This window comes from Gopherus evgoodei, chromosome 19 (genome assembly GCF_007399415.2).
Source record: "Gopherus evgoodei ecotype Sinaloan lineage chromosome 19, rGopEvg1_v1.p, whole genome shotgun sequence".
Classification (NCBI taxonomy): domain Eukaryota; kingdom Metazoa; phylum Chordata; order Testudines; family Testudinidae; genus Gopherus; species Gopherus evgoodei.
In genome coordinates, this window is record NC_044340.1 from 17813564 (window position 1) to 17837931 (window position 24368).

Consider the following 24368-nt stretch of genomic DNA (forward strand, 5'->3'; position numbering starts at 1 on the left):
TCCTCCCTGACACATCTCCCTTGACAGTGGCACTCCACTCACTGGCACCACCCTAGTTGTCCGAAGCCCTGTCTCTGCCTCTTATACTCCTCCATCTTTCAATCTCTTTGCAACTTTCCTTTCCTTTCCTCCAGCTTACAAGAGACTCTGATGTTCTCTGTGAATGTGTGCATGAAGGCGGCTCCATAAGAATACACCGTATTGTATTACCTCAGGGGCTTTTGAAATGGTTTGATTTGTTCATGCAACTGATGGAAGATCAGACCAGGATTTTCCAAAACGTCTGTTTAGTCTATAAGGTGCCACAAGACTCTTTGCTGCTTTTACAGACCAGGAAAGACCCTCTGGGATTTCATAGTCGCATAGCAGGGAGTCAGCAAGGTTTTGGGATGGAATTTCACACCAGCTTTGCTCTTCCAAATTACTTGGGAATATTTTGGCAAAGGAATGCTGCTGGATGTACGTGGTGCACTGAGGTTCCTTGGAAAACGTGGCACAGTGCTGCCTCCTTGGGTCTTGGGCTGGGGACTCAGCATTGTAGAAGGAGTAGCAGAAAGGAGTCTGAGATTGATGCTGAGGGCTACAATCTCATGCTTTTGCTCATGCTAAATAGGACTTTGTTCCATGAGTTGTCTTCATCAGCCTTGTCCATGCTAATAAAAACACATAGCATGGGATACCTAAAATATTTAATTACACCATTTTTTGAAAACTCCGCACAATTTCTCCTGGTGACAGGAAATGAGAAAAATAGAACCACACCTGACAAATGCTAGTCACAGTGAGTAAAATTTTCAGAAATGCCTACGTGACCATTGTTGTAGCCTTGTTGATCCCAGGATATTAGACAGACAGGGTAGGTGAGGGAATATCTTTTTGTTGAATCAGCTTCTGTTGGTGAGAGAAACACTCAATGAAGAGCTGTGTAAGCTCGAAAGCTTGTCTCTCTCACCAGCGGAAGCTAGTGATCAGTGAAGGAGAGCTGCACAAGAACTTAAAAAGATTAGGATAGAATAGTCCTGACATCAGTGGAACTACTTGTGGAGTAAAGATGGTCTTCCACATGAGTAAAGATATCAGAATCTGGCCCTCAGTAGGAAGGCAGGAAGCAATGGCTACTTTTCATGCAGCAGTTTTTCAGACAGAAAGTGAGTCCTGTGAAAAGAATGCTATAAGCACCCTAGTGACTTATTTTTTAAGGAGATTGTGTAACTGATTTCCATGATGATACTGATTTTCAGGTTTGCATACGTTTCTTAAATTTAAAGCAGATAACGAAGAATGTCTTACTCCTGACAAATACATTATATTTTGTCTTCAATCCTGATAAATAAGTTAATTCAAGTTAAAGATCACCAGTTTCTGGACAGTTCTTACATTGCTACTCAGCTGGAAGAGGAACAGAAAATGTTCTGGTTAAGCTCAGTTCTGTTTCAATATCTGCTGTTCTGAAGGTGCCCCAGGAATAGTAGCCGATGCTCTTAGTCCCAAGTGCCCCTTTTGCCATTTAGATAAGTTTGCAGAAGGAAAGACAGAATGCTTCAAATCAGCATCAGCATCAGCATCTCGGTTTATTCTTTGAAAGCCACTGAAAATGTAATTGATGCTAAATTTAGAGCATATTTTTAAACTCCAGGAGCAAACATGTGGATAGAATAACAAAACGTGTTTAAGTTTGTCACTATCTTGTCCTGGGGTTATGAAAATATTTTGGTGGTGACACCTCTCCAAATGTGCTGCAGTGAGCCAGCCAGCCCTAGTTAACCATGAAAAAAGTGAGACAGTAGCACTTTAAACGGCTTGTGGTTTGAGGGGCAGCGTAGCAATAATGTTGATGTCCTCAAGCATGTCTTAAATGAATGAGTTTAAAGAATTAAAGAACAAAGCAAACCACTTTTAGCTGATCGTTGCGGCTGGGGCATATGAAGAACTTCCAGCCAAGTACAAGTTTATGAGCCGTGCAGCTATGTAGGCCTGATGAGCAGAGAGCTGTCTCAAGGAGAGGCTTTGCACCTATAATACATCATGTTTGACATCTTGGACCACCACTGATATTCTAAGAACTTTTTCGAGTGAATTGTGGAGGAAGCACCATAATGTTACATGAATACACCCCCTAAGAAGAGCCAGTGAACAAAGAGGGCAGGTGCAGATTATTACATAGTTATTGCAGATGCCACCCTGACTCCCTTGGCAACTAAAACCATCACACTCCATGTGGGAAACCTCATAAAGCAGCAGTACCCTATGGGCATTCTTGACCAGGTTGCAAGGAGCATCAGGATTACTAAAACATACAAAGCAAAGCTGTTTACTGTAGTCAATTCCAACCTATTCAAAAAGATTGATCCCCCAATTCATGGACATCAGTGAGATTGGGGACTGTCCGAGGTGTTCAAGCCTCCAAGCTATTACTATGCCAGCCTTTTTTCATTTATCTAGTGTATACCTCTTGAACTTGGAGTGAGAGCTGCAGCTCTGTGTGCGACAGAGCTGAAAGGCCCTGGTCAGATCTCTTACAGGACAGTCCTGTCAGCTATGGAATTTTCAAGGAATCAAATGTGAGCTTGGCCATTAGACGCCATCCAAAATTCTATTTGACACCTCTGTTCCCAGTAGGTTGGAAGCTCCCATCTTGGCGCTAATGCACCCTGTATTAACACATCACATCAGGAAAAGTTGATTCTTGTGCCTTAGAATAAAGGGGGACATGCTGATAAATGAGACATGTTCTTAGACAGCAGGGTGCCCTTCTTGACAGGTGTCTATTGTGTGAAGTTTGCATTAATACATTAAAAGAGTAGAGCATTAACAGTGCATGTAAGAACAAAGCTGGCCAAGGCCAGATGTCTAAAATTGAAAATATTTAGCCACCAAATTAGGTGCATTCTGTTAGAGAAAGCATCAGTGATCAGGACCTGTACTGTGATACCATTAATCAACAAGCTCCCTCGCCACCCCCTGCTCGATCCCCGAAACTATCTAAACACAGCAAGCAATTTCCCACTTTTTAAAAAATTATCCACTATCAAAATGTTGCCAGATGGAAAACAGACAATCTGCTTGATTAAGAAGATACTGATTGCAGTTTGCAGAGAGTAAGGGGAATAAAGATTGGAGAGCCAGTATTGTTAAGATTTATCACTAAATTTTTCCTCAGTGATTGAGTTGATAACCTTTAGAATTTAATTGCTTGAATGTTACTTCTTAATTTGCTGCATCGCTGGGGAGCAAGAAAGAGAAAGTAGATAGTCATGGAAAACCCCTAAAACAGAAAGATTCTGCTTTTGTATGACTAATTATAGATTATACTTACTATACATTTTGGAAATTAAAAAGAATAACTATTACTACATTTACATGCAGAGAAATCTGTGTTAACTGTAATCTCATGGTTTGTTGAACTAAATCCATCAGGAATAAATGTGGAAGGTCTCATATGGGTGGATTTAGCATACCATTTGAGGAGTAGGTTCTAGTCTGACCTGGGGGCCACAGCATGATTTCTTTCAAGAGACTTTATAGACAGGAATGCTGGAGTTGCATTTTAGTACCAGCCAAAACTCTGTTTTCTTACTGAGAATTTCTGTTTGACTGTCAAAGGGATGTGGTTTTGTAATGCCTGCTGTTGTTGTGATTGTGTGAGGTGTTTGCTTTATTCTGGTGATTAGTGAGAAAAACAGTTTCTCCCTAACCTTGGGACTATGGGCCCCCAAATCGTTAATAGTGTAACAGTGCACTCACAGATTGTGGTGCTGGAAGGTTGTCTCTGGTTTGGTTTGTTGGTTGTACACCCTCGAGCCCCCCAGACTCATTTTTAGCAGCATCCCTCATAACTGTTTGAAAACAAACATGAGCTGCGTACTTGCCTCACACGTGCTGATTCAGTTCAAGGCCCTCGAGCTTCTGGCTGCAGTGCAGGTCGGATTCAAAGGGGAACTAAAATGCCTGTGTTTATGCCTTAATTTAAAAGAACAACATTTCAATGATCCCTGACCTGTAAAAGGATTAAAGATTATAAATAAATCCAGTTTAAGACAAAATAAAAGATGACACTAGTTTTCACTACTCTGTATCTGCAAAGACCCAAGTTCAGGATTCTTCCCTTATAACACTTGGTCACATCCCTCATCCTTAAACCAGTGCAAGGGGACATATGTCTCTGTCCTGCTTTGTCTCTTATCAATGGAATTGACCATTGCCGCCGTTTACAGGGGCCACATTCTGCTCTCACTTACGTGAGGCCTGATGTATAGGCCATTATCTCCATTGCAATCCATGGCCATTGGTTTGGGCTCAGGGTGTACAGCTGGAGCAACGTAGTGAAGTAAGTGGTGTTCAGTGGAGATGTACTGGGGAGAAATTAGTTTACATTAGAGGAACATGGGCCTTGCAAGATACAGAGCCTGTCGGTTTCCCTTTAACAGAAGGCACCTTTGTCTTTCATTCTCGTCTCCTTATGCACAGGCTTGTCAAAAAATCCTTTCCCCAAGGGGATCCTGCCATTTCACACTTCGCTGTTTTCCTTCCTTTGGCTGCATTTATCAAGAATTTCTTCCCCCTTTCACATTCCCTTCTCTTTCTTTAGCAACTCCTGTTGCCCCGCCCGCCCATTTCGCAGACAGTGAGTATGAAGGGAGCCTTGGCTTTGCTTTGCTTTGCTTTGCTGTGCTCTGCATGTATCTCACCACCAGCTATGGTGCAATCTGCCTAACATGGGTTCTTTTACATGGACAAAGACTAAACCCTCTCAGTAAAGAGACTGCGGATAGCCCAAGCTGAATTCCTAAGCAATGGGCAGGAAGGCAAATGGGTACTCAATCTTCCAGCTAGATGGAGGAAGAGAAGTCAATAGAAAGATGTAGAGTGAAGTCATTGGAAGTTTTGCCATGGACTTCAGTGGGACCTTTCGCCCCTAGCATATTGCATTCCTTTCCCATTTTGTGGGGGTAGCCTGCTAGTGCGGTCAAAGGGTAGTTTCCTGAGCTTATTCTGGCAAAACAGATAGCGAGAGAGAGGTTAGTGTCTTAGCCAAAAAAGGGAAATACTGAAATGATCAACAGATAATGGCTACTGTCTCCCTAAGTCTGCTGCTAAGTTGCCTCCTTGGGCTGCAGAAGGAAATAATTTCTTTCTATCCTGTTTGATCCTCTTAAATCTGCATCATCAGGTTTAGGCTGCGAATCACACAGGGGTCTCTCCCATCTCGTTCATGGCTGAGGTCAGCAAGACTAGTGCCAGCATGAGAAAGGAGGAGGAATTAAACCCAGGCTTAGCTACTTACACACCAGCCTGCAGCACTAGCTCTGGTGTCCCATGGGGAAGACTATTAGCTCCTCTGTTTTTTAAAAGATAAAGAAGTTACTTGGTGGTGATAAAAAAAAAATAAATCCCTCCCAACTGTGGGTCATGCTGTGGCCCCTCTGGCATTTGGAAACGGAGACTTGTTTTGCTCTGGGTCCACTCTTCCTAGCAATCCATGCAGGAGTGATGCTGGCATTTGTGCTTGTGCGCTCTGCCTTTCCTCTCTGGTGTGGAGTGATGAGTGCTGTTCATAATGTTTGTAAGGGGCTTTGAATCTGTCACCCCTCAAAGATGCCACCTGTAATACTTTATTGCTTCCTCTAAGGCCGTTCTTTTTTTTTCTGGAGAGTGAAAGTGAACTCTGCCCATAGGACCTCACCTCTTTCAATTCTGCCTTGGTTCCCAGTATGGCCATTGCTTGGAAGAAAGAAAGGGGAAGGGTATGAACACGCAGCACAGAGGAGTGTAAAGGCACCTGGAGGTCATAACGCAAACAGCAGAAGGCAGGCCAAGTTCCGTTAGAACTGAGCTGGTTCGTGTAGCCCTGCCTTTTAGCCCACTGCTGCTTGCCATATGTATGGCAATACTTCGGTACAGTAGGGAAGTAAGGCTGGAGGTTTGCCTGAGGTCATTGTGGTGCTCCTGAACTCACTGGCACAGGTACTGTTGAGAGTCGGAGCTCAGTGGGAGTCCATAAGGGACTGGGAGAGAACACCCAGTCACACTGGATGGGACAACAAATATAGAAGGGATAGAAAGTCTTTTCTTTGGGGCAAGTGGGGGTGAGGAAGAACCATCTCGGAGGAGCAGACTATCTTCTAATTGTCCACTGCGGGGTCTTTTTGCACCTTCCTCTGAAGCAGCAGATATTGGCCAATGTCAGAGACAGCACCCTGCACTGTAGGTTCCTTGGCAATTCAGATGTTGGTTTAGCCAGAGCCAAGCTTAGGGTGAACATGAGCTGGGTTTCAGAGAATCCCAGAGAATTATTGTTTTGGGTAGAAACCATGTGAAACTGCAGCAGCTTTGTCTGGCTCCTTTGAGATTTGGTTCAGCTCAGAACTCTGAGGATACAAGCATGCCTGGAAACAAAGCCATTGCGAAGGTCTGTGGGAGCCCCTGCCATCTCTGAGAAACACACAGCTGCAGTCACAGGTTCTGAAAACAGGGAAGAGCCCCTTGTTTGTCTGGAATTCAGGTGTTGCAGTGGGAGTGGGGGTGAGGAATCCTAGCATGACGCAACTTACATAGAAACCTTTGTCTAATATTTATAAATATGGGGCATGGATTGTGTGCAGCCCTGACTGTCTCTTCCTCATTAGGCTTCATTACTCCTTATCTCCCTCTTCCTCTCCCCCCCACCCCTAATTTTTATTTTCATGCTATGCTTCACCTTTCCAATCCTTCGTGTTTCCATAGCAACCCAGCCTCCTACCAGATCCGAAAGCACAGAGCAGATGAGTGAGTAGACGGGAACTGCTCCCCCTTGGTCCTGAGTGTTGGTTGTTAAAGTGTAGATCTTCCATCATCAGCAATCAAAACACATGCCTTGTTATTTTGATGTCTTTTAAGGCTTAAGCAACAATCTGGCATTAATGGATGTGTGAGCATGCGGGTGATAAGGCCCCAGCATGCCCCCCCCCCATGCCAGGCATTGGTTGGAAATTCCAAACACAGGGTTTACTAGAAACACAGGGATTTTTAGTTTTTAAAAATCTAATAGTGTAAACTAACATTTAATGAACACTTCCACTCACTCCCCAAAGGATCATTTTCTGTCAAGCATTTTTTGGAGAGGGTTTGAAGGGAATCCAGTCAAAACTGAAGTGGTGATGGTGGTGATGGTGATGAAAATGAGAATGAAGAGGAAGATTCAGGAAGCTGTGTACTATCACTCACCTTGGTGGTTTTCCCTGCACAGCCATGCTAAAGTCATTGGCTAGACCAGAACAGCACAAGGCCCAAAGACCAGGAGACAGACTGTCAGCAGGGGAAGGACTGTTTGCAATAAGACAATAGGGAGGCAGCTCATGGAATGATTTTTCTTCCCATCTATACTGCATTGGAATGGTGAAGGAAGCGCAGGGAGATAGGAGCACTTCCTCCTCAGAAGGACTGGGATTCTGCCGATGGATCAGTCTGGATACTTACATGGCGCTCATTACCCTGGTATCCAGGCACCTCCAAATCATTAATGGATTTGATCCTACAAGAGAGGAATACTGTCCCCATTTTACACACAGGGGAATTGAGGCACAGTCTTGAATAAACAGTTGCCAGAAGATCTGTGTCTAACTGAGCTGGAAATCCAGCCCAGGTTTCCTGAATTCTAGGTCAGTGCCCTGTCCACTAGACTGCTCTTCCTCATGGGCCTAGATACTGCAGTGACAAACCTCAGCAGAATAACAAAAGAGCTGAAAAGCACAACGGCATTAGCTGATGTGTAGACAAAAAACAAACAAACAGTTTTATTGTATAGTGTTCGGCAGAAGGGTAAGCAACACACAGGCCACTTCACTGAACAGGGCTGTCCGATGCATTTTTCACAACCTTCAGGAGCTTTGTAGCATTTCGCATCAATCCAGGCAAATATTTGCAATACAATCCTGGGAGATGGGGCAAGGTAATTGAGCAAAACATAGCTATATACTCTGCAAACACTGAATTCTCAGGCAGATATGTGCTAGCTTGCTTTGGTTTTCAGTAACACTGTTTGTGTGTGTGTTCGCCTGAGATGAAACCATGTTTATTTGCAGTGGGTTGGAAGCCATGAAGCAGATACACTGAAAGCATGAAACACACGTCTTTTTTAGGGGAGATTGGGAGGATGTTCAGTCCAAAGCTGCGAGAAGAGAGAAAAACTTGCTGTGTATACACCAGCCCTGTCTTTGGTCTTGCATCTAGCATGAAGTCTCCTTTTATCCGCCAGTGAACACAGTTAACAGTTTCTTCCTCTCAGTATCTTTCTCGTGTGTGTAATGTACAGAATTCTAATTTCTAATGCTTTTAAAGTGGGAGCTGCTTCATTTGGCAGAGGAGTATTTTTCATTCCGCTCACAGTTTCCCTGAGTTTTTTTTGGAGGGGTGATAAGTAGTGCTATTAATGCAGTTTTGTTTTTTTTCTTGCAGGAAGCAAGGGTTCATTGCAGCCCTTTCCCGCATTTCTGGACTCAGATGCAGTTAGGAGATAGAATTTCCTGTCAGAAATGCAAAATCTTTTAGTGTTGCTTAATAGGAACACGGCTTGTTTTACATGAAAGATGCAAAATATTAGTTTGTGTCAAACATTTTTCATCCCCCAAAATTTAAAATATATAGATAAAGCCTCTGTTTTTTATCGTGAATGGGAGTTCAACTTTTTCGATGTACGCAGAATCCTGCCTCTTACTGCCTCATTGTCATCGGTTTATTCAGTACATTTATGTAAATAGCAGAGGTATTCGCTTCCATGCTAAGCTCTTCTACAGCATGTTAATGTGCTGTATTCAAAGACCGAAAAAGAAGACCCCACCTTGGCAACAGCGAGCCATTCCAGAGGCTTGGCATCATTTTATTACTGTTACTTCTGGAACAGCAGCTCAAGTATTGCCCTAACGTTTTTTCAGACAGAGACTGGGTGAAATTAAAGGCCAACCAATTATCAGAATAGCTACTTAACACCCCTAGTCCTAAAGGCAGAACAGAACAATGAACAGGGGGTCTTATCCAGAGCCCCCCAGAGTCACTTTGCTATTGACTGCAATGGACTTCGGATGAGTCCAAATGTTCTGGAGTTGTTCTGTGCAGGATGTGTAGCATATGGGAGGAGATTTTCAAAATCACCTAAGGGATTTAAGAGCATGTCTCCACTGATTTACAGTGAGACTTGGATTTTTATTCCTTTGGGCATAAAATCTGCCCAATAGTATCTCATCTGGTGGTTGCACCCCTCTGATCACAATCACCTGCGATCCATAGGAATAATGGGGTGAGATCAATGGGAATCTAGAACTTCTCTACAACTATCAGAGGGGTAACTGTGTTAGTCTGGATCTGTAAAAGCAGCAAAGAATCCTGTCGCACCTTATAGAGTAACAGACGTGACATGCATCTGACGAAGTGGGTATTCACCCACGAAAGCTCATGCTCCAAAACATCTGTTAGTCTATAAGGTGCCACAGGATTCTTTGCTGCTTCTACAACTATGGAATTCCCTTCTAGAAGAACTGAGAATGACTGCTAAGCTTGCCACCTTCAGGCTCCAGTGCAAGACCCAGGAATGTGCCATAATAACATACACACATGAGATAATGGGGGCTGAAGACCCCATGGTTGAAAATACTTTCCCCTTTGAGTGGTCAGTCTGCTTTGCTCCATCCTGTGCGATGCAGACATGGCCATAGCAACCCGTGTATCCATGACCTCCAGATTCTCACTACATACTCTACCTGGAAATGAAAGATCAGACTCCAAAAGAGTTCCATCTGGTGCAGAACACACAGCCATGGCTGGAGCAACCAGCCAGTTCTCTGATAACCTGGTTGGCTGCCCACCAAGGACATGATAAAGGTCAAGGTTCTAGTCTTGGGGTAAAATTTTCAGAAACACCTAAGTGCCTTGTGATCCTACATGCCCTTGGCTTTCAATAAGACTTAGCCTCCTAAGACTTCCAGTCACTTTTTAAAATGTTATCCTCAAATAAAGTTCTCACTAGGCAGGTTGTGGTCTGATCTCTGAGGCTGTTTCTCCTGTCCATGAGCAAAACCATCCACAATAATTGTAGTGCAAAAGAATAATAAGGTGAGATGATAGGGAATTCGGAAACATACCCTCCTCAGCAGCTGTCTTACAGCCATAGAACTTCCTTCCAGAAGAACCAGCAGTGACCTTCATGAAATGCAAGACCTGTGAATTTGTCATAATTAATACATATAATTTGTAAGCAAAACCTCTGCTTTCGGAAGGCAGGCAGAGGAGTGTATTTGTAGTCTGCCCACTTGGATTTCTGTAATTGTGACCATGACATAATTACATAGAATTTTTATAATCTTTTTCTCTGTTTTCTAACCATTGCTTATTGCCCAAGTAGTAACATGTCCTGTCTTGCCAGGTAATAGCATCAAGAAGACCAATGACTTGATGCTCAGTTATACTAAGGCTATAGTGCAGAGTGTAGAGTAGCTTTCATGTGATTGGGCATCACCGCCCAAAGTATAATCAAAGACAGGTAAACACTTCAATGCAGACAGTAAAGTTTAAAGGGGACAGTAATTTGGGCAGAGGAAAACCACGAATAGGTTCAGTGGCCTCCAGTCCTCCTGTCCTGCCTTCCCTCCCTTCGCAATCTGTTCACGTTCCCATCTCTGTTTAGCAATGTCCATGTCTTCCTTGTGCCATGCCTGTCACTAACTTTAAGTGCAAATCAGTTCTGCCCTCTCCCCACTCAGGATCTGCCCCCATGTCACATCACTGGGATTTTTTGGATATGATTTGTTTAATCTATTTCTGAGTCTTTAGGTTGGTTTAGTTAGATACAAGTTATGTACTTTCCAGCGCTGATTGCTGGACTTAGCAAGTCGTGGTTGCATTTTAGTGATTAGCAACATCAGCCTGAGTAATAAATGAATGGATTTTTTTCCTCTTATTATTAAGAAAGATTTTTCTTCCTACAGCAATCGAGGCTCAATTGATACAAGATGCTAAGATCCATCCTTGCTAGACCATTGGCGATGACTGTTTCTCTGTTTCCTCATGTGCCTGGGTTGTTACTGAATAACATGTCTTCCCTTTTTCTTTTCAACAGTCTTGTGGATTCCTTCTGCTGTCCAAGTTCGGGGACAACGGTCCTTCACTTCAGTAATGTTTATTCGCTCCCTGACTTGGTATTAATAAGCAGTGTTGCAACTGTGCCTAACACTTACTGGTGTCATAACTCAGTGCTTTCTCGGGGTTAATATTCTTATATTTCCAGGCAATTTTACTATCTCCCCAATGTTTCTTATATAGACTGGCTAATTTTAATTTTGTTTATATTTTATTTAGTCTGTAATTCTGTTGTTGATTTTTTCCCTTGCCCATTGTTTACATCAGTTTTTTAATTTTTTGTGTTTTCCATGTGACCTCCTCCACTTTCCTTTCAACCAATCATGTGCGTGCGTATCATGTGACTTTGTCATGTGGCTTGCATGGTGCTGATGATGTCGTCCACGCTGGTGAACAGAAGGTAAAAAACTTTGTTCTGATTGGTTGACTAGATCTCGGGGAAATTAAAAACCCCCAGCAATTAGGGACCTCTAAATTCCATTGCTCAAAATTGCTTCTGTAAACTTTTTGGAGAGATTGCTCACCACCTGTTATCTGCATGTGAAGAACTAAAAGCCAACCATCTGCGCTGAGCTAGAAAGATAGCTTTATATGCAGAAAACCTATGGCTTTATCTTTTGATTCATTCAGTGTGAGAACAAAGCAGAATCAATCTCTGGGAACACTGTAACCTTTGGAAACACACTCTGGGTGAAATCCTAGCCCTATTGAAGTCAGTGGCAAAACTCTGATTGTTTTCAGTGAGGATGGGATTTTGTCCTGAGTTTTACTGAACACTTGTATGAAAATATGGGCCAGATCCTCAGCTAGTGTAAAGCAGCATATTTCATATGACAGTTGCAACATTTTGTTGACCTTTTCTTTGCAAATACGATTCTGATAGTGATTTTCTTTAGATGGCACTAATTTTTTTTAGCCTATGAAAAGGCACAAAATAAAAAAACCTATGAAACTCCCCAAAAGCTAATTTATAAACATAAACATTTGTAAGCATAAAACAAAACTTTCTCTTATCATGAGAAAAGCATAAATGTGGCAAGAATGGAAACTGGTTTTAGAAACCTGTATATGTATACTAGTAACTTGGGGGGGGATAGCTCAGTGGTTTGAGCATTGGTCTTCTAAACCCAAGGTTGAGAGTTCAGCCCTTGAAGGGGCTACTTAGGAATCTGAGGCAAAAATCAGTACTTGGTCCTGCTAGGGAAGGCAAGGGACTGGACTCAATGACCTTTCAAGCTCCCTTCCAGTTTTAGGAGATAGGTATATCTCCAATTATTTATTTATTATATAATCAGTGCCCAAGCTTTACATTTTTTCATCGGAAGTAACGCCATTGAAGCTATATTTTGCTGATCATCACCTGCCAAAGTACTGTATCCTTCCTACACATTATCTGTCACAGTCAGGAAAGGGAATTAATCCGGATCATAAGTCATTTAACAATTACAGCAACTGGTGGTCTCCAGGAAATCAGGAAGCAAACGATTGATCCTTGCAGTTAAGGAGATAAAATTGCTTCTAATTAAAGCTCATGGCAGCCAGAAAATAAATAATTTAATATTGTGATTGTTGCAACCTCACTTAACACTCCATGCACACTATAAAGAGAGGGGGAAACCTCTGCTTTTCTGCTTCCCTGGGTAAGGCAAACAAATTGTTTGGAAACTCACAAATTGGCTTTTTACCCATTAACTCTAAATCATTTTATTCTTTTGGAACATTGCCAGGAAAGCATTTGGGCAGGGGTTTTACTAGGAAACAAAACTAACACCAATAACCTTACCACATGCATGGAAGCAGTCCTTTCATTTCCCCCAATGCCCTAAGCCCTTCCTCCTACTCTGAAAATTGATTGGGCGACATCCATGAGGAATGAAGACCTGGCTGTCTCGTTTTGCATGTTGTTTTGTTTTTTGTTTGCTTCTCTTGTGTGCGTTATGAAGCCTTCTTTCCTATTCTCTTTCTGTCAGCCCTTGTGTATTTACCATTTCTGATGCCTTTGATTGTGTAGATGTGCCTGCTCTGTGTTTCAAATTGTGGCAGCCTTTGTCACAATTTAGTCCCATTTACCTGGTGGCGCAGGGGTAAGGAAGCGAGCTGCTCCTTTGATCACATTTTGCAAAAAATGAAATAGATAACCAGACGATAATTGTGTGTGCTGAGAAATAAAGATGCTGGATCTCGCATTAGTGCCAGATAGCCAAGTATTTTGACTGATGATACTGGGTGCCTCAATTTTGAAGTGCCCAGTTAGAGCTGTTTTAAAGGGCTTTGCTCTTCAGAGGGCAGGTATTCAGCGCTTACTGAAAACCTGACTGATTTTAGCCATTCAGGATAGAGCACTGGACTGGGACTCAGGAAATCTGGGTTCTGTTCCTACTCTGCTAGTGGTCAGCTGTATGACCTTGGGTAAATCATGTCACCTGCCTATGCCTCAGTTTCCCCATCCCAATAAAAAGGGGGAAATGATAGTTACCTCCCTTTTTAAAGCGCTTAGAAATCTTCTGATGAAAAATGCTATATAAGAGCTAGGGATTCTTTACAGTGTCCCAAAGTCACTGGCCTTTTCTGAAAATCCTGACCACATGGCTCCAATGTGAGATCAAGGAAGTACTTGATTTTTTTTTTTTTAAAAGGCAGCCTATTTAACATAGATACAAGGAAGCATTTTTGCAGTTTGTAGGGTTCACCTTTATGCTTCAGGGTGGTGAAAATGATCAGCATCTTGGGATAGTCAAAAATGTCCCCTTCTCACATGTACAGCCCTGTTGAGTTGGCCAGATGCATTATGAAACATTAGGTGTGGGCCACTGTGGAAGTTGTAAACCAGTGTGGTTACTGCAGTGGCCTGTTCTGAGATGGTGGTGCCTGGAGTAAGAAAGGCCGCTGATTCACTTTAGATGTGAATGCTTTTTTGCCATTCTTAGCAGAGCCAAGCATTGTTTTTTCTCCTTCCCAAAGTTACAGATCTGGAGGCTGGAAGAAGCAGTGCAGTGGGGCTCACAGGGATGCCCTAGATGCCCATACTGTGAAGTAGTTTACTCTTAACCTGTCGTGTTGTGCAGTGGCAGGATGAAATGCTGGGAAGAGCCTTGCTGGTCGCAGTGTATTAGCTGCCCTGCAAACTGCTGGGCTCACCCAGAGCTACCCAAACTCTTCTCACATTCAACTCCGGAGGGAGCGATCAGCTGGAAATAGGACAAACCCTGAGAAAGAGAACAAGCATCGCATCGCATCCCGTCTGCAGCCATTAATTCTCACAGTTAAAGTATTTCTTGGCTTACTTCCAGTTCCACTTCCTGGAGCAAACACCCGGGGGGCAAATGCAGACCTGGAATATGCCTGCCTCACCCCTGTGATCAGCAGAGTAGCTGAGACTGATTTTAGACCTGTATGTTTTACATACCTGGGTAAAATCCACCCCTTTTTTGTGGAGAATTAAACACATGGGTCTTGGAAATTACCCACTGTAACACTTGCAACCCCAATTTTCATGGCTAGTACTCTAGCCTCTGGGCTGAAATAAAGACTGCTGTCCCCTTGTGTGTCCTTTGGAGCTATTGAATCTATATAGACACAAAGGTCTCATCTCATGGTTTATCTCCAGAGAAAGCACAGAACCCTTCCCATCCTGCAGCACTACCCCACTGCCCCTACATAATCTCCCCAAAGGGCTTGTCATTCCCTCTGCATTGGTATGAATTTCCTCCCTGGGCAGATTGTGTTTGTAAATGGATTATACAGAGCAAGTCTAACAGGTTTGATACTTGATTTAAATGACTCCCTTGAGGAATTTCCTTAAACTGAAGTATTCATAGGAGCCACAGTGTAAATGGGAATTGACTGGCTTGTGTATAAACGCCCCTCTAATACACCCTTGCTTGCCAGCCCTCTTCATGTGGATGAGATGCATGTTCTGAGCATGAGTTCTTTCTAATCTTATAAGGACCTTTTCTCTTCAGCTACTGACACTCTGACTCATGAGAGGATTGCTGGTTCTGCCGGACTAAAGTTTTTACACTAAACTTCTTCCTTCTTTGATTGAAACGTACTAACACACTTTTATTTTACAGCCCCTGTGTATGGATTACACCTGCCTGTTTAAGACAAATATGTAAATATATATATGTGGATAGAGATACGAATATTTTTCACCTGGGTTTGTGCTATTTGATTTTTTTGGTTTCAGACATGATGTTGATAGTCATTGGTCATAGACCGCAAGTACTTAGATGAGGAGAACATTTCTGGTGTTAGATGGCTCTTTAGCCAAGCAGAACGAGCCTTGGCAAGATACAGTGGCTGGAAGTTGAAACTAACAAATTTCAATTGGAAATAATTTTAATAGGAGGCTAGTTAACCATTGGAACAGCTTCTTAATGGATATGATGGATTCTCCATCACTTGAAATCTTTAAATCAAGATGACATCTTTCTAAGAGATGTCTTTTAGATCAACCACAAGTTGTCAGGCTCGATGCAGCAATCACTGGGTGAAATTCTCTGGCCTGTGTTATACAGGAGGCCAATCTAGATGGTCCCTTCTAGCCTTGAGATTTATTAATGTTGTCTCTTCATTGTGAGGTTATTGTGGGAGGGAATAACAATGAAGTGTGGATCTGGTGTTATCCCTAGTGTTAGCTACTGGTCTATTGATCAGGTTTGTCGAAGATGCAGCAATATGGGGACAGGGCTAAGCATTACAGCTCATGGATTTTTCAGTACTGCCTAAATGACTCAGTGTCTAGCATAATAAGTAGCAATCGGTGCCCCTGATTGTTGTTGAAGCTAGTTGCTAGTCTGGAAAAACATTTAAACTCCCTTTAAATAACAGTTTGTTTGGGCAGGACATTTGCTTCGGTCTTGGTTAATTATTGGTTAATAATCTTGGTGCAATTATTTCTGTAATAGCTTCCTTGACCTGAATCAGCCCAATAATGACAAGAAGTAACCTTCCTGGTTGTATTTTCCAGTAGCACTGGAGAAGGGGGGAAAAAAAAGAATTGATCAGTTAAGCTGTTGTTGTTTTCAGGATGCCCAGGAGAAGTAACTCAATATATATTTGCTATCCAGTCTGTGAGCATTCGTTTCCCTTTAATTTGCACTCTGTGTAGTGGCATTCATTCTCCAAGCACTAATAATTCCTGGAGAAACTGAAGCTGAAATGAGATTTGCAAACATATAGTCTCAGAAAGCTGACAGCAATGATAACAAATCCTTTGATTAAAATCTAGGTGGCCAGTTTGGTAATCAATTCATCAAATTCTGTCCGTTTTTATGATGGGCGCATATCCAGCAGTAGTGCAGAAGCAACGTAAGGCAGCCCTTGTGCTGCAGACCAGGGGGAACCCTTCAAAGAACTCTTTCTTTGTGTCATTTGCTTCAAACTGGACCAGTGATCTAGTGAGAGCTCCAAGCCTGGTCATCCAACTAAGCTAGGGTTCTCATTTGTGGGTGAAAAATACCTGAATCAAAATCCAAACTGATAAACATGAGAATGTAGGGTGAGCTCTTCCCATCCATGGACATCTTGCAAATTCCTAGTAATACTCCCAAGTGCCTTTTTATCCTAATAAAGCCTACAGATTTATTAACTGTCGTGTGTTTTGGGATCATGTAATAGAACAACATCTGAGGAGCAAAGTATAGATCAGAGTTTCCTATTCTGAGTGTTGGATTAGACTCTTAGGTCACAAATGTTATATCTTTAATGCCTCAGCCTTGTCGTTATTTGAACTTGACCCTATGCCCAATGGCAGCATTTCTGTTAGCTTCAGTGGTGCAGGATCAGTCTTTTATGAAGATCTTAAAATAACATTTTGCTACAATTTGATGTGACAGTCAATATCTGCTCAAGAGAGGCCCATGGCTGGAACAACAGGAATTGCTGCACATTCAGATGGTGGTGCAGAGCTGTGAGGCTCATTGCTGGACTAGCAAGGATGCTGCAGGTTAGAACTGAGAAGAGCTGAGTGTGAGAACTGCTTGCCTCTCATATATAGTGTCTGATCTTGGTCCCTTGTGGTTCGCATTAAGACACACTCAAATAAATAAATACTAATACCAAAAAGAGTGTTCTGCATTTGTATATAGTTGACAGAGATGCTTTTTCTAATGATTAGATAAAATATCTGCAAGAATCAGGGATCCAAAAGGAGACCAGATGATAGAATATAATTAATCTTAGGAGTTTGCTGAGAGCCCTGCCTGCTGACTGCAGCTGAATTGTAAACTTTAATTTACAAATAATTATAGCATTGGTTTTGCTAAAATTATCCATAATGAAGTCAATCAGAGTCTCTTTCCGAGAAATAGAAACATGCTGGAAATCTATAAATGGATTCCAGCTATTAAAACATGTTTAGTGAAGCCATAATAGTTTGCATGGCCCTTTACATACCCTGGCATTCTAAACCTGGGATTAGCACTACATGTGTATGCAAGATATTTAGGGGGGACAGATAGCTCAGTGATTTGCGCATTGGCCTGCTAAACCCAGGGTTGTGAGTTCAACCCTTGAGGGGACCATTTAGGGATCAGGGCAAAAAATTGGTCCTGCTAGGAAAGGCAGGGGACTGGACTCAATGAACTTTCAAGGTCCCTTCCAGTTCTAAGAGATTGGTATATCTCCTATTATTATCTTCATTAATAGTCACTAATTAATGGAAGAACCAATGTAAATTACCCATGAGTTTATGAATAATAAAGAGTCCAAGATAATGCCCCTCACAATATACTTTGTTCATTTATTTTGACAACTGTAATTTATTTTCCATTATTTTTAAACCGCTTTGTAATGTACTAGTAGCAAATGCGCTGTGGTATCTTTGGCAGAAGTAATGAAAGTCTTAGTAATACAGGACCTTACAACTGCCCTCTGCTATTAAATCTTTGCTGAGCAAAGAGAAGGGAACAGCTTTTCTGAGTGTGAATTATATGGTGTGCACATTAGCAGTGAATGGAGATATGATCTGAACCCTACTGAAATCAAGGGAAAGACTCCTTTTGATTTCATTGGCTTTGCATCCGGCCCTTTTCGAGGCTCTGCTGTTTAATGTTACAGGCCTGAGTTTTCATGCTGCTCTCTGGTATTTTTCTTTTCTTTTTGTTCGTCTTGTAAATTAATCCTGGTCATAAATTTCCAAAATAACTTAATGGAGGTAATGGCCCAGATTCCATCTAAACCCACTGAAGTTGCATCAGAGAGGAAGTATCACATTCTTAGACCTTACTATGTCATTGCTCTGTCAACAGCCATCATGGGCTGAAATACTGCAGAGCAGTCAAAGGCTCGTCATCAGGAGCAAATGGCAGAGCAGATGTAAATCAATTTGCACCAAAAAGGTGGAGTACAGCATGCTGAGAGGGTTTTTATTGATTTAACCTTGCATCATTATGCTGTCACGGCTGGCAGGCAGATTGCAGAGAGGCAGTATGGAATCGGAGGGTGATGTGGCAAAGATAGCAAGTCAGCAATCAGATGTGGGCTAGCGGTGGCAAGGGAAGTGTGGGGGCTATCAGTGCAATATATTGTGGCCCAGTCTCTTTAAAAGAGAGATGATTTCTAATAGCTAACATCCTGCAACCTTACACGCAGGAATATTTAAATAATGCACATGAGGAAAAGGACATTTTAAAGGCAAATCCACTACTCCAGTGCTGCACTAAAGCAGAATTCCTGTGTGTATCACATCTATCTAGTTTCGTTTTCCAGTGGCTGGGAATAGGCAACAGGGAATGAATCATTTGATGATTCTCTGTTCTCTTCATTCCCTCTGGGGCACGACATTGGCCACTGTCAGAAGACAGGATACTGGGCTAGATGAACCTTTGGTCTGACCCAGTATGGCTGTTCTTATGTAAACACTTATATGGCCCCCAATGGTATCCGGGTGCCTCACACTCTTTAATGTATTAATGTCCAAAAGACCTCAAGATCAGAACAGTTTTACAGGTGGGGTGCTAAGGCCAGGAGAGACTAATTGACTTGCCCAAGCTCACTCAGGAAGTTTGGCAGAATGAGAAATTGATCCCAGCTCTTCCAAGCTGTAGGCTATCTCCCTACCCAGTGGCCTATCCTTTCTCCTTGTCTGAGGTCTCTAAGTCACATTCTCTTTCAGGCAATGGTAGCTGCAGATTTGAGACCAGATAGTTCATTAATTCTTCTGTTTTGAAATCTTTTCAAAGGTATTTAGGTGCCATAAGATGCAGATAGGCAAAGCACCAGGGCGCCTAACTGCTATTGAAAACCTGCCAGGGAGTGACTCCAGAGTAAATTGCTCAATTTACAATAGATATTTTCTTTTTTTTTTCTTCTTCCAGGTTCCAGCCTTGCAAACTCAAGCTGGGATCTGAGAGTCAAGCCAGATTTTTACCTCTCATGCATTGCATCCTCAGTAACAAAAATTCTGTGAGCCACATGCTGCCCTTAGCTCAGTGGGGCTGCACAGGATAACCGAAGCCAGAAACTGGCACTGGAGATGGTTAATAGTTCTATTTGATGTGTGAAATTTAATAAGAATCCAGCTTGCTATTTCTTAGCAGTGCGGGATCCACAAGGGTAAGAGGAGTAGAAAGTAGTTACAAACAGGTTTATCCCAAAAGTTTTCAAGGAGAAAATCTGATGAATAAGAAGGTGCCATTTTCACAGATCCGCTTTTCAGTGTAGAACTGTACTTGGTAGCTAGTCCATAGTGCCAGGATTCTGTTACTCACTGGACTGATTTGTCTGCCTTCATTAGTAATTCTTTAAGGAAGCAAAATCTGTGTGGACTTTATATGCATCTCTCTACAATGGCTGAGGCAAGATTTGTTTTTGTGTATTTTTTAAGCCTATCTTCATGCAGACTTCCCTGCTTCCACTGACACTTGCATCATGCATCCTTTTTGTTTTTTCCTTCATGAGCCAAAGGGAATTAAGTCTGCAGAAAACATACCATAACAAATAAGGTGGGGGTTGAGGGAACACTTGTTTCTGGAGGGGATGTTCACAAAAACCCCATTGATGCAGAAGCTGTGGAAAGGAGAAAACAGTGGGTGTTTTCATGGTGCAGACTTCTTTAACCTTGCATCATTATGCTGTCACGGCTGGCAGGCAGATTGCAGGGAGGCAGTATGATTGCTGTAATGTTGGAGCTCTGCATTTGCCCGAGCTCACTTCACAAGGAGACAAAGTCCTTACTAGTTACATTGTTCTTTCTGGAGTAGATGAAGGGAGACTGGTTTGGCTTATCATTAAAACTTGTAGATTGATAGAATTTCATCACTTCCAATATAAGGCTAGTGCTCGCTCTCTTTAACATAACATATGTTTTAATCACATTAGCCAAAATTATTCACACAACAAATATTTGAGTCTTAATAGTGAGCCATTGTCGTATCTTGGTACCCCACCACTGATAACTTCCAGAGTTGTCCTTATAGATTTTGGATTAATGGAGCTGGGAGTTGGGTCTTTAATGCAGCCTCAGAGTAGCATGGAGTTTCTGGGTCTGGATGCCCACATAGACATTGGGTAACACTTTCTAAATTGCCTAAGTTACATTTTGAGAAATGATTTAAGCACTCAGATTCTAAGGGGATGAGTACAGAATAGAGCCTGTGTCCCTTTGACTTTCAGCAAGACTTGAGATAAAATTTTCTAAAGCATTAAAGTAACTTAGGAGCCTGCAGGCTAAATTTTCAAAAGCACCCATTGACTCACATTGGGACTCATGCATCTAAGTCACTTTAGCACTTTTCAAAATTTTACAGTAAGCCCTGTTTTCAAACCAACTTAGGAGCCTAAGTCCCATTGCCTTTCAATAAGCTGAATGGTAAAATCTCCAAAAGCACCTAAGTCTCATTGAAAGTCAGTGGGAATTAGGCTCCCAAGTGACTGTGTTACTTTTGAAAATGAGACTAAGGTTTCTAAATCATTTAAGTGCTTTGGAAAATTGTATTCATTGATTTTTTTTCTTCTCTTGTTGCAAAAGAGGTGGCTTGATCACAGTGTGTAAGTACCTACATGGGGAACAAATATTTAATAAGGGGCTCTTCAGTCAAGCAGAGAAAGGTCTAACACAGTCTAGTGCCTGGAAGTTGAAGCGAGACAAACTCAGGTTAGAAATGAGGCATACATTTTTCACAGAGAGAATAATTAACCATTGGAACAATTTACCGAGGATCATAGTGGTTTCTCCATCACTGGCAATTTTAAAATCAAGATTAAATGGGGGGGGGTTCAGAAAGATCTGCTCTAGGAATTATTTTGGGGAAGTTCTGTGACCCATGTTATATGGGAGGTCAAATCTAAATGATCAGAATGGTTTCTTCTGGCCTTAGAATCCATGAATAAACAACAAAATAGTAATGCCAGGTCCAAACAGACTTCAGGAGGTAAAAAATATCAATATGAATTAGAAACAGCTGAAACCTGGAGAAATACCAAAGGGAGTATTATAGGGAATGTGCATACAGAAATGTGACTCTAGCTGCGTTCTCTCTAGATGGGAGGTTAGCACTTGTAACAGCATAATTAAGTAATGTGAGTTAATTTTTGTTGCATGCAGAAGAGCTGATATTGTAAAAGCACAAGGAGGACATGTTCACCGTGTGGGGGTGGGGAAGTGTCCTCTGCAGATCTTGTACAAATGTGATAGGCAGGAATTGACTCACCATTTGCCTTGAGAATCACAAGAGCCACCACTAGTGAATGGCAGGTAAATTGCCCTAGGTAAATGGAGATTAACCCCTTCTTGTCCTTTGAGGACACAGCCTGAGCTGAAAATCAGGAGAATGTTTTCTCTCTCTTTTTTTTTTTTTTTTTTTAAATAACATTACAAAATTGGAGACAAGGGTCTAATTCCCCATTGCCGGGAATCCTGTGTAGCCATCTACACCAATGCAAACTGAGTGTAAAATGCTGCTATTCTGATGCAATAATATTTTATGCTTACTTTTCACTGCTGTACATGACAGTACAAGGTGCAGGGTGGTAGAGAATCCCGATATTTTTTTCGAATTTGAAAAGCATTCAGTGTGCAGATCCAGAAAAAAAGATGTAGGAGGGACATGTCTCTCAGTGGAGAGGCAAGCTAGCCACTTTAAACAGAGAGCTTGCTCTGTATGTGCTTCAGAAGAGTGGCCCTGCTGGTTTGACAGACTGACACCCACTTTGTTTTGCTGCTGTTTAACATAAGAATTTCAGAATGAAAATCTTTAAAACTTCTTCTGGGTCGCAGACACCAAGGAGCTATATTTTAAGCCAGCTTCTGCCCTTCGTCTGGTTAGGCACATGCAAAATTTCACCTGAATTTTGTAAGCACAAATACCTGCTAAAAATTCTAACCCTTGCAAATATTAGAATATCTCAGGAGCACAGGGATGTATTCTCACGTGTGTGTACATGCGTTTCCATGTGGGCGTGAGCCAGGGTGGAGCAGATAACCTTCCCATAAGTGTTTCAGGATGATGGTGCACTTCTACTGGCTTTGGTTTGTTTATGTATTTATTTTTATGAAGTGACTGGAAATTAAATATGAGTCAAACCATTATTTCAGGGGAACCCAGTGCACCCAAACTGGAGGGCCAGATTGGAGAAGACGGGAACTCCATTAAAGTGAACCTTATCAAGCAGGATGATGGAGGCTCCCCGATCAGACACTATCTGATCAAATACAAAGCTGTAAGTATGACCAATAGCCAAGGCTGCTGGGCTGTTTTTGTTGTTGATTTGTATTTAGATAGCACCTCGGAAGTCTAGTCAAGAGCCAGGGCCATACTATGTTAGGTGCTATTCAGACAGGTATCAAAGCACAACAGTCTCTATGCCAGGGAGCTTGCAGTCTAGGCATCAAGAAATGACAGATGGCCTCACCGGACAAATGAGGTGGCATTGGCTTAGTCAGGCACGAAAATATACAGAATTTAGCAGAAAATTCTTAGCTCACCACTTTCTTCTTGACTTTGACCTTGACCGTTCGTTTCCTTCTCTTCCTCCCTCTCCCCCTGGCTGCACTGCTATGGGTGATAACAAGCACGTAGATATTTTTTTTTAATTTCATGTTCTTATGAAACATAATAGACAGCAACATTTTGAATAGGTCTCAGTCAGTGGCTTGAAACCTGGGGTATTATTTAACTTCAAACTCTTATCCTAACAATTTTCAACTTCCATGCTGTATTTCCCTGCTGACCTTATATGCTTGGATAATCCACATATTGGTAACAAATCATTGTGCACTAGTGATTTAAAAAAAGAATATGAGGCAAGGTGACTGGATCAACTGTATTCAATGTTATATGGAGACAATATAAGGGCAACTGTATTCATGGCCATGTGGGGGAACACTATCTGAAGATATTCCTTATTAGGCCCAAGTAAATTAGATCTCTGTAATTGCCTAGGGTTGTGAAACCCCCACTGCTCTATTTTGAGCAAATGCCCAACGGAAGGATTGTTTTATTACGAATAGGTAACGTTGCTGCAAGCTGAACAAATGAAGCCAACTTTAACCTTGGCTTTTGCTAGGTGATATTTGATGTTCCCTATTCTACAGCAGGCAAAGCACCTAATCAGAGAATACGTGACAGCTCAGCCTTAAGGAATAAGAATGTGATGAAGTAGCCTTGAGGTCCTGAGGATCTCTAGGGCTGGGGGAAGTTTTGCTAAAAATTACTGATGCTGTTTCTATTATCTGGACAATCTGCTCCAATATTAATGTGCCTGGTAGCAATTAAACTGTACCAGAGCCTTTAGTGGAAGTTTTGGGGCATTTACAAAGCACATCTTCAAGACCAAGCCTGGTAGACCCTCTCACGAATTAATTCTGTACCAGCCATCAGGAAACCACTTTTGCAATAAGACTCATCTTATGCGGTAGGGTGAGTGAACCTCTGAGTGAAGGAAGCAGAGTAATCCTGGCGCTTGCGCTAGAAATGACCTAGGAACTCTTGCATCCTCTCACATGCCCTCCCAAAACCCCTCTGACAGGAGGTGATTTAGCTTCATAGAATCCAGAAGATAGAGATGAAGAAGACCTGTTAGATCATCCAAGCCATCTTCCAGAGGCCATTGCTGAGGGGAGGGGCTTGCATAGAGTAAGCATTCTCACTTGCTGGCGGGCTTTTGTTTTGGGCTTTTTTTTGTTTAAATTTAATATTCTAAAACCAACTCCAGCACTTCGCACTAACAAATGTTCCACCGTGAGGAAACTCCACCCACTGTGTTCTCCCTGTTGCTTTACTTCACGTTTTTTCACCAAACCATCAAACCGTGTGTTA

At 42.1% G+C, this 24368-nt stretch overlaps 1 protein-coding gene across 9 annotated transcripts in view; it reads left to right on the forward strand.

Annotated features, from left to right (window-relative positions):
* Positions 1 to 24368, forward strand: part of NCAM1 (neural cell adhesion molecule 1) — a 239424-nt gene that overhangs the window by 184268 nt on the left and 30788 nt on the right. For 6 of the 9 annotated variants that reach the window (XM_030538332.1, XM_030538331.1, XM_030538333.1 and 3 more), the window contains one exon: positions 22646 to 22770. In XM_030538332.1, the coding sequence (XP_030394192.1) occupies positions 22646 to 22770 (125 nt within the window). Of the gene's footprint in view, positions 1 to 4588; positions 4625 to 6723; positions 6766 to 11503; positions 11507 to 22645; positions 22771 to 24368 lie in introns of all 9 variants that reach the window. The other 3 variants (XM_030538330.1, XM_030538336.1, XM_030538337.1) reach the window with 1 other exon arrangement.